Consider the following 14,865-nt stretch of genomic DNA (forward strand, 5'->3'; position numbering starts at 1 on the left):
GTAAAAGGTATTGGGGAAAAATGATAAATATTGTATACGTAACTTCAAGTATAAAGATAGGTGACCGCCCCAGGGGCTCTCAGTGTGCTCATGGCTGACTGCTGAGCAGACCTCTGTCGGGCCAAGAGAAAATCTTTTAGATAAACAATTAATAAACACCGAGACCGAGAAAAGATCTGAAGTCCCTTCTCGTCCTTTGAAGGGCGGGCTGTCCAAGGCCACCCCGGGCCTTTCCAGGCCAACTAAACAGCCGAGAATCCGACAAATTAGAATATGGAAAAAACTGAAAATCCAAGAATAATTTGGAGAAGAACTAGAAAATCCTAATCAGTCACAAAGCACATATAATAATCTTACCCATACTATAATTATCTTGTCTCATGCCCGCTCTAGACACACTACTTCTCTTCCTATAAGCCTTCACAGTTTTTCAGGTTCTGGAGACTCCAGCAGATTACCACACCAGAAACATTCCCCACTTGGATTGCACCTGGGGCTAGGTCATTGAACAGCTGCTTCATCTTTCCCCAATGAATCAAGATTAAGCAAGGTGCCGAAGGGGAAAATGGGGCAGTGGTCAGGCATTCAGTCTCACAGAGGAAGCAGCTGGGACCTTTCATAGCAGCTGGGACCTTTCATAGCAGTGGTCCCTTCTGAAAAAGTAAGCTGTTTGTGCTTCTGCCTTCCAGCTCTCCATGTTGTGCATACTGTCCCCACAAATTTAATTCAGGAACATTAAGCTTCAGCACTCCTCATCTCTCATCCTCACATCAGTTGCTTAAGGAAAATTTGTTTCATAACCATCATATGACAAACCACTGACTTTTCAGGAACATGTTCTGGGCAGATTCTACACGCCTTTTATCTTGTCAGACGGTCAGACACAGCATGTATTGCAGTACCTTCCACAGCTGTAAGAAACTTCCTGCTCAGCTGACTGAAAGCATTTTGAGTTGAAAGAATTCCTATTCTCCCTATTCTCTAGACTGCTGAGGTCCAGAGTTAGTACTAAAAACAGCATTTTGAAATTATCTGATATATGTAAATGGATTTTTCTCATAATAAATACTGTCCTACAGCTTTATTACAGCTCTTTCCTACAAGAAAGTAAAAACTCCCACCAAAAGGATTCCATCTCTTCAATACCAACAAACTAATATTTAGACCAATGGATGCTTTGGATCAGGCCCTTTAGTATTTCCCCAAATGTTTTCCAGGGAGGACTGCTTGGAAACTAATCAGGGAGATGCTTAGGAAAGGCACTAGCTGTATTGTCCCAAAGTCCTTATTTACAACTTCAAAGCATACTATCACAGAATGCTTAAGTGCCCGCTAATACTTATTTCTGCTTCCCTCATAACAACTTTGACTCGTTAAGACAAATCAAAATTTTATTTTGATACTAAGAGGTGTGAAAAGCATAGTCTATTAAAATGCACTAATCACAATGTACATAAACTAAAACATTTGACAACACGTTCCTTTCACACAGTCAGTGTCTCACGTTTTTCACTTAAAATGAACAACTTAAAATCAGAGCTTCTTTCAAACTTTACCTAGCACATCAACTCTGAACAGAGCCTTCATGAAACATGGGTGGAACTGAGAGGTTAAGAATGAAGCCCAAATGAAGAACTAACTTGCTGGTTGTGGAGTCTTTTCTCTGCATGTCACAACTGGTTTTAGATTGACCTCTGCATTCCAACTTTAGGCAATAGGAATAACCACAATCTGTTTTGCAGGATTACCGTGTACAGTACAAAACTTTTATTTTGACCTTTCAAAAGCTACACCTTTTTTTTCCCCCTGCACTCTCCAGGTGCAAATGCATTAGGACAACAGTTCCATGTTCATTTCTATAGGACTAATATAGCCTCAATTTTCCAAGGTTTTTCTTAGTGAGAGGAAAGCTAATGTTTTTACAAACAATTTGATGGGTGAAGTGTGGGTGTTAGCATCTTTGAAATGGGTCACAATGCCTCTACTAACTTTGGGCAGCAGGTTTGTTGCAGAACCCAGACTGCTTGCAGAACCCAGGCTCCTGTGAAAAATGTCAATCACTTGTTTTTAATTTTTTTAAAAAGTTTAATAGTAATAAAAGGGTTATAAAAATACAAATAGAGTAATAATAATTTGGACAATTTGAATTAGGGCAATAAGAAACAATAGAAACAAAGAGTTATGGACGTCTGGGTATCTTTTTCTGGGCAGCATGAAAAAGGACACCTCTTAACCCTTAAAAACAATAGCCTGTTGCATATTCATACACTTCATACATGATGAATAAATGCCATTCAAACACAGGATTCTGTCTGGTCATCGTCAGCTTCTTCCTCTGAATCATAACAGCGCCTTCGAGGCGGGAAGAAGTTCGTTTCTTCTGATAAGAGGGTAAGAAATTCTTTTTCTCTGAAAGATTTAGATGTCCTGTGGCTGCTACCTTGCTGAGAGTCTTTTTAAAAAAAGTATCCTACATAACATAGTTTCTATTTTAACATTTCTTATAACCTCAAACTGTATTTAACACAGTACTTAAGAGAATTAATACAGCATTACTTTCTTATGCAACACATATAATATTCATTTTAATATTTGCAAAAAGGCAATCATAAAATACCCATTTTTCACACTCCTGAGACAGACAAGGGTCTGCACAAGCCTGAACTTATGATCTTTGGGGTAAAATGACAGTAGATTCAAGGAGGGATATGTGGTAGGTGGTTCGGGAAGGCTGTGCCTTCCTAGTACCTCAGCAATGGGAAGAGGGCGACATATAGCTGAGAATTTGGAATGAGGCTGCATGTGCCTCTGTGGAGTCTCTCCCTTTATTCGAAAAAAAAAGTTGAAGGACTCCTGTTTTGGACATACACTCTGGTGTTGGTGGAATATTCCTGACTAGTCAGGACACACAGCTGGCTGATTACATCATTCCGATTTCCCCGCTAACTCTTCTCCGCTGCCATGTCAGTAGCTGCACCTTTTTCACAACTACTTCCGCATTCTGTTGCCACCGTCCTTTGCCTTCTGCTAGCGCGGTAAAGCAATGCCAAAAATCAATCTGATCATTTCCCTATAACCACTCCTGCCCGGCGGACAAAATGGCTGCTCGCCCTTTAACCCTGTGCATCGACCCAACCCATCCAGCAGCGGCGCTCGGGGAACGACTGGCAATTCCCTGCGGGAACAGGCAGCGTCTCAAGCCGGGCGCCCGCCTGAAGGGCCGAGCGTGGCAATCGCGCTCGGCCCCGCTCGGACCTGCTCCGTCTCTCTCGGGCCCGCGCTGGAGCGGGCCTTCCTCTGCAGCGCGGCCGGGCGCGGTGGGAGGGGCACGGGGCCTGGCCGCCAGCGGAGGCTGCGCACGGTAACGTGGCCCCGCTCCCCCACTCGGCCCTGGGGAAGCGAGTGGAGCGGGACCAGAGGAAGCAGAAGCTGTCGCTGTGCTGCGCAGCGGTCACGGCAGCGGTGTCTGCGTCTGCATATGCGTGCGCGTGTGTGTGTGTCTGTGTCTGTGTCTGTGTCTGTGTGTCTATCTCTCTGTGTCTATGTGCCTGTGTGCTTTTGGTTTAGAAACCTTGATGTATTGTTTTCACACTCAGAATCTTCATTTCCACAGTGAAAGCCTCTTTAAAACTGGTTTTGATTGTTAAGGTAAAGTTTCACAATGTTTGGAGGCGGGTGGGACGAAGATTTGGAATAATAATATCACACCAATCACAAGAATTTCTTGAATCTATATTTTTGGTAATAATACTGATTTTCTGTACAGCATTAAAGTTCAATCTTTTGCTTAAATCGTCTTAGTAGTGGGAGGTATACTCTCTGGCACTTTTATTTTCTTTTTTTTAAATCTCAGAAGGCACAATGACTGACTTTGAAAAGAACCTGCATCAGGACATGGTTTCTCAGCTGCATAACTTTGCTGCTGCTGGTGACACAGCCGGGCTGAAGATGCTACTCAGGCGCTTGCCATCACTGGTCAATGCAGCCGCAGGGAATGGCTGGACAGCCCTCATGTACGGTGCTAGAAATGGACACCTCGAGGTTGTGCAGGTTCTTCTTCAAGAGGGGTAAGCTGTTTAGTAGAACCTATTCAAGAGCTCTGTTTTGCACCCCCTTTTTGCCCCTATCAGTTTTGTCTCAGAAGTAAATTTACCAGACAGATAATGGCAGAATTTTAAGGGATAAAGTTCAGGAAAATTTATTCTGTGTCATTTTATAACTGGGTTCTGCTATTGCATCATGCTTTTCATTTTTGCTAAGAAAGTCTAAAACTTATAAGCATCTCTAAAGTTACTCCTTTGATATTCAAGGATATGTTGTCACTTTTCACAGAGGCCAACAGAATAGGACAGTTTGCACCCTAATTCCAACTACTGTATGATAAATTTGGTGTATTTGATTGTTCCACTTAAATTTTTTCTCTAAACTCGATTTGTAATCCACTTGAATCTTTGTTAGTGTAGAATGTTTGCTGACTCTTCAGTAGGACATCACACTCACCTTTTCTGAAATTACTCCAAATGGAAAATGCTTTAAAACTAAGTTAGAATCAAATGCATTTAACTGAGTTTAACATTAATCAAGCCCAGGCTGTTCTGTTCTGAACTCCTAGTTACAGAAAAAAGAAAGTTTAGTTCATTCTGTAGTTAATGACTAACTTCAGGCATAGCATTCCTCATCCTCCAGTAATTGTCCCACCCACTCTTGATTTTTTTTTCAGTCACAGCCAAGACCTGTGGCCTTTGCTGGGGCTCAGAGTGGGGCATTAGATGAACCACTGGTTTCTACTATAATCAGTACATTCCAGTACGTAGAGGGTATCATAGTGCAAGATTTTGTGTATTGAGGAATCTTATGTGATGCTGGGAAATTTATCAGTTCTTAAATAGGATTAAGAGTTTTTTTAACTTAAGCTTTTCTTAATTGCTCTTTAGGCAATTGAATATAGTTCATGAAATGATGCTGCACCCTCATTGGTCTTTTTTAGTTAATGCTTAGAATAATTATTTTGACAATTATAGTTGCTGGTTATACAAACCTTAATGTCTATGAAGATAATATTTTGTAACATTACATACAATAATTCTACAAATCTAGTCAGTTGCATTTTTGTCACCCACAAGGATTAAGTCCAACTCATAGTCCTGCACAGCACTGTCTCCAAGGATCACACCATGTGCCTGAGAGCATTGTTGAAGCATTTCTTGAACTCTGTCAGCCATAGTACTGTGAGCACTGCCCTGGGAAGCTTGTTGTAGCGCCTAGCCACCCTCTGGATAAGGAACATTTTCCTGATAGCCAACTTAATCCTCTCCTGAGAGAGATTAATTTCATTCCCATGAGTCCTGTTACTGGTCATGCGAAGAGTTGCTTTAGTAGCAAAAACTTGTAACTTAAGTTTTGAATAGTTTTCTAAACAGTATACTCAAATTCCCTCAAAAACTACTGAGTTTAATATAAAATCTCAAAATGGTTTTGTCTGTGGTACAGTTAACTGTGTATCAGCAACATTAATATTACTGGTATCTTCTGGTTTTAAAAACTCATGAGTCTAGTATTTATTACATAATTTGTCGTTTACAGTGACATTTCTGTTTTACTTACCAATTTAAGATAAGCAAGTAATTAAATTGTATTGTTTTAATCTCCCAGTCAGCCTCAACCTATTGGAAGTTTGGGTTTCTTTTTGGTTTTAGTATTTAAATGTATGTGATGAGGCAACATCCCTTACCTGTTTCACTTTACAGACATCTGGGTAACTAAAAGATCCCTACAGGATCCAGCTTCTGTCACTAAGGAGACGCTATATTCTTGTTTCTAATTTTATGGTAAATTATCCAATATCCTGAGTTAGAAGGGACCACAAGGATCAACTCCTGCAGCTGTGCAGGTCATCCCAAGAATCCCACCATGTGCCCATGTTTGAGAGCGTTGTCTAAACATTCCTTGAAGTCCGGCTTTTTGTCCTGTCACTGGTCATCAGAGTGAAAAGATTAGAATCTGCACCTCTGCTTGCCCTTGTGAGGATGTTGGACACCCCAGTGAGGTCTGTCCTCAGTCTTCTTTTCTCCAGGCTGAACAAGCCAATTAACCTCAATAAAATGTTTTATTGTAAATGTTTTGTTGCTCCTTCCAGTAGCTTCTAGAAAGTAATGCTTGTTAGGCTTCTTTTTTTTTCTTTGTTTTTTTCCCATTTTGATTACTGATTATGAGGAGCCGACCTATAGCCTGACTTTTGAAGCTCTGGTTTTGAGCCTTTTTTTAAATGATACAGTATATGGAATTTTAATAAATTCATTGCCTTTGTACTACTTCATGAATTTTGGTGAATGATAATCTGGAAAGGATCAACAAGAAAGGATCAACAAAAATGTGAAATACAGCCTTGGCAAAAGAAGAAGTAGTAAATTATGTTTTATTATCATGATGCTAAACATTTTGCCTAAAGACTATCCCAGCATTGACAGAGTGTCTAGAAGTTCTTGTACCTTAATAGTGTCAGATACATATGCTGTAAGAATAATACAGCAACAGGACCCTTCCTAAACATATTTATTCTGGTAACCTCAGCTCTTTTCTGTTTATTCAGGTGTGACAGATCCATCGTTAATAAATCAAGGCAGACAGCTCTGGACATTGCTAAATTTTGGGGGTACAAACACATAGCTAATTTGTTGGCTAATGTGAAAGGTGATCAGAAACCTAGTTTTTTGTCAAATTATGTGAAAGAATATGAAAATTATTTTGGCATGACACTTCTGGACAGAAGGAGTGATAAAAGAACAGATTCTAAGTGGCTCAGTAAAAAAAAAAGCCATCCAGCTACAGTGTACATCCTCTTCTCAAATCTGAGTCCCTTGGTTACTTTGGGTGGGGGAAGAGAGAGCTCGCAGCAACCAGAAGTAAAGCTTTGCAGGTTGTGCCACAAGGATGTGGAACAGTTCATGAACCAAACTGAAGAATGTACCTTGATTTTTCTTGGAGTGGACCTTCAGTTTGATATGAACCTGATGGCTGCTTGCAATGGAAGAGTTCAGCAAGAAGATGAAGATGGGTTAGTTGCTTGGTTTGCTCTTAGCATAGATTCTGGTTCTGCTGAAAAATTTAAACAGAAGCACGAGGACTGTTACTTTCTTCACCCACCGATGCCAGCGCTACTGCAGTTACCTGAAAGAGAAGCTGGTAAGGTGCATAAAATGCAGCAAGTGCAAAATGCATAATCAGAAAGATACACTTTGGTATTCCCTGAGGTATAATTCAAAGAAAAGACAAAACACTGCAAAGAAATTGTGTTTTCAGTGGTTTTAGAAATATTTTGGTTTTAAAAGCCTGGTAATGGTCTTGTGAAGAATTTTGTATGTAAGAACATTTGCATTTGCAAAGGACTAATTTTTGCAATGACAGTATTAGACTGTAAAACCTATTGATCATCATGGGTTTTAAACAGTACTATTTAAATATTAATGTGCGAACATTTTAAACATAAAGGAAAAAAACTGTCATTACTGAGTTTTCAGTAATTAAATTGTTAATTAAAATTAATAATTATAAAATTATTGCTTACAAGAAATGAGAACCTAAGTCCTTCACAATAGTGTGTTGGATACTCATTTGACAAGACAGTGTTGAAAATTTAGGATACCAAAGTGAATTTGTGTTAGTAAGGACATTAGCAATAAGTGTTGTTAATGACTGCTATTGTAACAGTTGTGTTTTTACATAAGGATAAAAGGAAAGCTCAACTTGAGCCTTAAGTTTAAATGGAACAATGCATTATTATGTCAATACCTGTAGTAGCCCTAAAATGGTCGTCTGAAGAAGACTTGATACATGTAATTTTGGCAGTTTGCCTACACAAAATGACTTCTGTGAGAAATGGTATATTGATCTGGATGAATTTGTTTCTGAGTATGTGTAAATTGCCCTGTAGCTCTTTAATACTGTGTTCTATTGTGTTTGCTGTGCTACAAAGAAAAGGGTCTGCATAACTCCTTTTGCTCAACTTCTCTTGTAGCCATAATTATGATTCAAACCACACTCTAATTTTTTGTGTTAAAACTCAGTACTTGATTTTTCTATGCTGTTAAAACCTTAACATGAATTAGTATTTGATTTTGTGCACTCTCAATGTATTCTTTTAAAGGAGTAATAGCCCAGGCGAGATCTGTTCTAGCGTGGCACCAGCGTTACCGATTCTGTCCAACATGTGGGAGTGCTACCAAGACTGAAGAAGGGGGTTACAAGAAAACTTGCTTAAAAGAGGGTTGTCCCAGTCTCCAAGGAGTTCACAACACATCATATCCAAGAGTTGGTAAGAATATTCACTCAAAAGTGGCTTGCTTTTAAATTAGTTGCTTGTAAATTGCTATGCATGTATGTCAATTTATTTCTAGTTATTTCAGCTGCTTACTTCTGTTCTAGGTCTTCCATACTTGTTTCTCCACAACTGTGGAGTGTTGTGTGTGTTCTCCACAGCTGTGTGTGTCTCATCTCTGTTTAGGATTAAGTAGTTCGGGCTTCTCTTTGTTTCACTAGTCTGTGATACAGAATTGCTGTGATAATGCAAACCTTATTTCAACAACTAATATCAGTTAGAAGTTCCAAGAGTATAAATGAGAATTGGCAGTATAAAGGGTCACATTCTACTTTTTTACTTAAAACTAGATGACAGTAAAAAGGGGAAAAGATCACAAGTTGATAGGGCTGCTCAGACCAGTAGGAGAAAATATTACATTAGTAATATTTTAAAGTTTTACTAGTTACAAAGAAAAAGATACAATGACCAGAAGTGAGAAAATTTGTCAAATGCAACATCATATCAAAAACTGATAGCAAAGAGTAAATGAAGTCAAAGGTGGAAAGTAGTCAGTGTTTAGTCAGTATTTACGTTGTCAGCAAAGTGTCTAGTTATTTGGTGTTTAGTCAAAAAGACATTCTTCAGACCTCTGTGGTGAAAAGAAGATGATAATAAACGAGTTTGTTGCAGAAACTATTGGTATATGCTGGATGCATATGTTAGTGTTGCTGATTAGTACTGACTCTTAGCAGATTGTGTCCTTTGGTTACGGGTAATTTCTATCCTGCATTTCAAGCCTTGGTTAGTAAGCTGCTTCTACTAAGCACGTATGTTGCGCAACAAAATAAAGATGTATCTTGCATGGAGGGTAACCCCAAATGAAATGAAATATCAGCTTGCTTTGGGTACAGACACAGTTATGATTTCAATATAATTTTTGCCCTTATATGCATTGGTATGGAATAGCCTAGAAGTTTTTACTGCATTAAGTCTCTCAAATGTTGAAATATATTCATTTCATGTCCTTTGCAGATCCTGTTGTGATAATGCAAGTCATCCATCCAGATGGCAACCATTGCCTTTTAGGTAGGCAGAGGAGATTTCCCCCAGGCATGTTTACCTGCCTTGCTGGATTTGTAGAACCTGGTGAGTAATTTTGTTTTCCTTTATCAAGTGTATTTTCTCAATGAAAGTATTGTACTGTTACAATTACAGAGAAATATAATTTGTGTTATCTCAAACTGAAGTTTTTTTGCTTCTAATAGATGAGTTGTTACAATAAATATACCCATTCTGTACTTTGCAGCTGTAGATTTATTAAAAAAAAAGCGAAGAGCAACTTGAGTAAATAAAAATACTGAACAGTTTTCAAATCATGTAGTCTTAAATCACTACCTAAAAGAAAAAAAAAATATTTTAAAACACGTCACCTTGGCCGGTGATACTTTAGGCGAAGGATTTTAGCATAGGAAAAGTAAGTGTTAAAGTCTGAGTTAAAGCTATCATTAAGTTAAGCATATACTTAGGTGTTTAGGGCCTGATTGATTCTATGGAAATAGATAATAAGTAGATAGTAGAAACTCCATAATTCTGAAAGAAAGATAAAGAGATTTTTCAATAGCTATGTCAAGCAACAATAGTTGAAATTAGTTACAGTTATAAGTACCTGCTAATCAACTTGCAAAATATTCTATATTGTGAACAGATCTTTCTCACCAGTGAAATTATAGTGAATAAGTATATTCAGTAAACATGTGCAGGTTGACATACAGTGACAGTATGAACAAGTTTATTCAGGTATCATTTGAAAAAAGTCAAGATATTTATTTCTGATGGATGGACTCTGTCCTTTAATAAAAGGTTACAGCGGTTACAGCACAGTGCGTGTGCGCCTATATAGGCTGGCGACCATCAGCATTCCGCACACATGCACCTACAGTTTTCTATGGATATGGAAGCAGAGCTTTCCATTGCAGTTTCAATTTACAGTATTGTCTCCATGTGTTAAGACAATGAAGAATGAGTCAGGCAAAGGGAATAATACAACGCAGAAATGTGAGCAAGTATTCTAAATCTCTGTTTTCTTACTATTGTAATTCTAAATACTGATTTTTCAAGTTGTAGTACATGCTGTTGCAATCATACTGAAAATCCAGGAATTAACACTGCTAGCTACAAATGAATGTTTCAAGAATAATTAGAGGAATTATGTATTTTCTACTTAATTTTTGACATTTTAGATATAGTGATAATGGTTTGTGTGTATAAGGAATTACCAATTCAGAAAATAAATATTACAGTGGAGAAATGACTACACTTTATTTTCAAAGTTCCATTTTGCTTTTGTGGCTGTTTTACCTTATTAGACTTTTCTGTCTTGTGCTGAGGTCTTTGCCCTGATCTGTGAACTAGATCTTTACAGATAATTGCCTTGGGCAGTTTCAAATCTTTTGAGTCAATTCAAAGCACAGCATGTGATCATTGCTTGGAGTATTTTCATGAGCTGCTTGTTCTTTGCACTTTTTGATTAGGTGAAACCATAGAAAATGCTGTTCGAAGAGAAGTAGAGGAGGAGGCTGGAGTCAAAGTTGCCCATGTTCAGTACATCTCTTGTCAGCCGTGGCCAATGCCCTCCTCCCTAATGATTGGCTGCTTAGCTGTTGCAGTGTCCACAGAAATTAAAGTTGACAAGAATGAAATAGAGGATGCACGCTGGTTCACTAGAGAACAGGTAAAGTTCAATTTCATTTTCTTCTTCTATTGATTAGTCTGTGACTGTATTGGTTCTGGCATACAACAGACACTTGCTTTTTCAGCAAGCCAAATAAGCATGTGTACTCTTCATTTTATCATACAGCAGAGCTGGGATCAGTGGAGTAGGGGTGCCTTAGGGCTGGGATTAGTGGAGTAGGGGTGCCTTCTGGCAGGAGGTGGCCTAGTGAAGCGGAGGGTTGGTTTTGCAGTCCTGCTAGGAGGGTGGCTAGTCATATGGGGAAAGCTAGGGCTAAGTTTATAGATAATTGGGTGGTTGGGGTAAATGTGTAAGTTAGTAGGCCTAGAAGATTAATGAGTAGGAGGAAGATTATGAGGGATGTTAAAATAGGGCTCATTTGTGTCCTATTTTGTCTAGGGGTATTATTAGTTGTTTTGTGACTGGGTTGATAAATCACAGTTGGAGGTTTGAGAGGCAGTAGATTGTCGGTGTAGGTTAGACACAACCAGAAAAAGATAGGTATTCACAGTAATGTCTGAGTTACTTGCATGCTCATTTTATGATGTTTTTGCCAGTTTGCTCTTCACCTTTGCCTTCTGTGAGATAGTCAAGTTATTTTAACCCGTGTCCTTAGCAAGCCTGTGCTTTTCATGCAGTAGTAATATTTAATAGCATTATTCATTACAGTTTCTCCAAACAGGCATGCTACCAGATATGCTGTGAGGGTGGAAGTTAAAGTAAGGACTCTGGGAATTAATTAGATTGAATATCTTTTTTTCCATGCAGTACTATTTTAATACTCTGTTATTAAATGCTGCTTACTGTGCATTAATAAGAAATCCTACCCTTAGCTTCCATCAGTAGTTAAAATACAGTCAAATAAAAGTGAGGCTGAAAAGACTTTCACAGAGATACTTCAGTTCATGAGTAGAAGGAAAGGTTGCTTGCACAACTTAGTTTTCACAGGTTTTCCTATGGGCAACTTAGAAGCTAAGCTTTTAATAACACTGGACATCTGCCTAGCTGTTCAAAGCATTTTGACTGTAAGTCTCCTTGAAGGCAAAGTTAATCACCTACAATCTCAGTGTGTTTCTGTTAACACTGGGAGCATTATTTTAAAGGAATATCAGTTCTGAATGCAACTAGTAGCACGCAGATTGTCGTACAGCTGGAAATAAGCTTCAAAAATGCGCTGAAACTGAATTCACATTACTTGCAACTTCTTCAGAAGACCAAGAAAACACATCTCCGTGACACTACATGTAAATATTAAAAAAAATATTTTTGTCACATTTTGTATAGAGCACCACCTGGTGGTCCTTGCCATAAAAAAGCTTCACAGAAACCTTAAATTAAATACTAGCGGTCTCCACAGTCCTGTTAGGAAGAAGGTATCCTTTGGAGCACATTAGCCTCAAAAATGTCATAATTCACACAATGTTGGACTTTCTCTGCATTTACCTTGGAGAATCTCTTAGTAGCGCTTTAATAGGTATAGCAGTGGCAGATTGATGGATCATTATGGGAAGATCATTTCTGAATATGAACAATGTTAGATTCTATATAGTTTATAATGCTATCTTCTAAAGGTAAAAAAATCTGCTTTTATTGCAGGTCGTGGAAGTTCTCATTAAAGGAAACCAGCGTTCTTTCTTTGTACCACCAAGTCGAGCTATTGCACACCAGTTGATGAAACATTGGATTGGAATGAATGCTAATCTTTAGTTCAAATAATTGATTTCTTTAAGTTACTTCTTCTATTGAATGCTTAATTAGGAACAAATTAGAACCTAGTGAATGTGTAACCAAGTGATTTTCTGAGCCTTTGGTTCCAGAGCTAAGCCATGCAATCTTTGTAGGTATTTTCAGACCTGAATTAGATTTGGACAAAACCCAATAATTATCCCAAGCAAGCAAGCACCAAATAAGTAGAATTGGTACCTTGTTGAGTACAGACTGTCTTTCTTGTTCTAGAATGAAATTATTATGCCTTTTTCTTTACACTTTTTATGTTTAATTTGGTCTTCCCCCACTGGAAGGATTCATAGCATTACAAAGAGGGCTATCTGACCTTGCCTGGTGTTTGAATTCTCTACTTACATCCTCCTCTTTGGCCTTAACTGTTTCTCTCTCATTTTTGCATATGTCCATTTTTTAAATTTGACCTGTCACAAAAACCTACATTCGGTGCTGAAAGCCTTACCAAGTATGGTTATTTTAAAGTCAGTAGCATATGTAACTAGTGAATATGTGGTACTTCGTATTTTTTGCATTAATAACCTAATTTATGTTAATGCTCAAAGCAGAGCATTTGCTCGTACATTCTGACTTGGCTTGCACTTACCCAATTGTATGTCAGCCTGAATTTAAAGGTGTAACACAATACTTTGTTTTTGAAAAAGGTGTTGGAGAACCATCTCTGAATGCCTAAATATTAGTGTTTTCATAAGATAATAATGTACTTATTGATGCTAGGCAGTTAGTAATTTGATTCTCTGATAATTAGAAATGAAATTACAGAATAATGGAGAAGGAGGAACAAGATGTATCTCAAAATATGCACAAAGTTCTTTATGGAAATAGAGATGCCAAGATTGTTACTGCTATTAAGAATCTTATATTTGAAAGAAATATATTAACTGCAGCTATAAGACTGCAGGGATATGTTAAATAAAATATGAATTTATGTGTTTTTAATGCTACAGTTCAGATTTGTGCCTTAATTTATTAAGTTATGTAGGATAGTGTTGATGTTCTAAAAAGAGAAGTAAACTGGTTTAATATAAATTTCATTATGTAATAGTTCGTAGTCTGTCATTCTGCAGTCATTGCAGTGATGTCAAAAGGAATGCAAATGACCTGAGGAAGTTGTAGTGACAAATGTAAACTTATTATTTTGTGATTTGTTTATTTGGAGGAATTTGTTTTTAACAGTGAATGGTGTCACATTTTTTTCCAAAATTGTCAGCAACCTGGAATCAGTAAAACTGTTGTACAAATCCTGATTGTACTTTGTTTTCCCCATCCATGTCGCACTATTCTCAGCAGTTTTCATGGTTTTTTTTTAAGGCAGTACCTAAGAAACTTTAAAGCAAAAAGCCTTCCTGACAGATTTGGAGTATTTGACATACTATGTTGCTTCATTCTCTTCCTTGTTTTAGCCATACATAAAAATAAATACAGGTTATTTCTTGTCTGGCAAGGAGAAGGAAGCAATACAGTGCTTCCCTTAAAAATTGCTTTTACAGAGAAAGTGAATTATGGAAAGCTGTTGTAGGGCGCACGTACCAGCAAGACTGCATGGTAACAATGGCAATTATCAGTTGCAGGTTGCTCATAGAGTAAATGAGAATATTGGAAAGTATACAAAAAGTGGTGAAAGCTAAGCAGTGAAAGGAAGTTTCAACTAGTGCTGTGGTGATTACATTCAGAGAGATGAACAAAGGAATGAGGAGCCAGATGGAAGAAGGAGGATAAAGTGTAGAGCAAATATAGGTAGCATAAAAATAAGTAGTTTGTGGCTTTGAGGTAGCTAAATGTACATGACTAAGACCCATGGGAATACTTCTAGAACTATTGGAACAGTTTTTGTGTAGAAAATTATGGTGAGTGGCTATGGAGATGTGCTTCTAAAAGTGAAACTCCAGACACAGTATCCCTAATTAAAACTGATGTTAATAATCTGCTTAATTTTTTTTTTTTTTGAGAATCTGTGTACCAGTATATATGTGCAGTTACAATGCTAATAAGTAAATTAAAAATGTACACTTTTATGTATGAAGAAAACCAGAAAAATATGACAAAAGGAACAACACTTAATCTCTGATTTTGAGAGTAATCTTTTAATGATCTTTCA

General features: G+C 37.8%; 1 protein-coding gene across 1 annotated transcript; it reads left to right on the forward strand.

Moving 5' to 3' along the window:
• Positions 1 to 3,296: 3,296 nt before the first annotated feature.
• Positions 3,297 to 13,941, forward strand: NUDT12 (nudix hydrolase 12). The gene is made up of 7 exons (XM_054284857.1): positions 3,297 to 3,361; positions 3,854 to 4,067; positions 6,590 to 7,182; positions 8,144 to 8,311; positions 9,329 to 9,442; positions 10,828 to 11,027; positions 12,624 to 13,941. The coding sequence occupies exons 2-7, from the start codon at positions 3,862 to 3,864 to the stop codon at positions 12,732 to 12,734; spliced, it is 1,392 nt and encodes a 463-aa protein (XP_054140832.1). The 5' UTR covers positions 3,297 to 3,361; positions 3,854 to 3,861; the 3' UTR covers positions 12,735 to 13,941.
• The last annotated feature ends 924 nt before the right edge of the window (positions 13,942 to 14,865 follow it).

The sequence above is a fragment of the Melozone crissalis genome, unplaced genomic scaffold (assembly GCF_028551555.1).
Source record: "Melozone crissalis strain CALT ecotype California unplaced genomic scaffold, PUWL_Pcris_2 ptg000005l_1, whole genome shotgun sequence".
Taxonomy (NCBI): domain Eukaryota; kingdom Metazoa; phylum Chordata; class Aves; order Passeriformes; family Passerellidae; genus Melozone; species Melozone crissalis.

Excerpts from the sequence above, each read along its gene's own strand:
- NUDT12 (XM_054284857.1), top strand. The coding sequence starts at position 3,862 with ATGACTGACTTTGAAAAGAACCTGCATCAGGACATGGTTTCTCAGCTG. Across the intron at positions 7,183-8,143 it reads GTTACCTGAAAGAGAAGCTG|GAGTAATAGCCCAGGCGAGA; the intron begins GTAAGGTGCATA and ends ATTCTTTTAAAG. Across the intron at positions 11,028-12,623 it reads GCTGGTTCACTAGAGAACAG|GTCGTGGAAGTTCTCATTAA; the intron begins GTAAAGTTCAAT and ends CTTTTATTGCAG.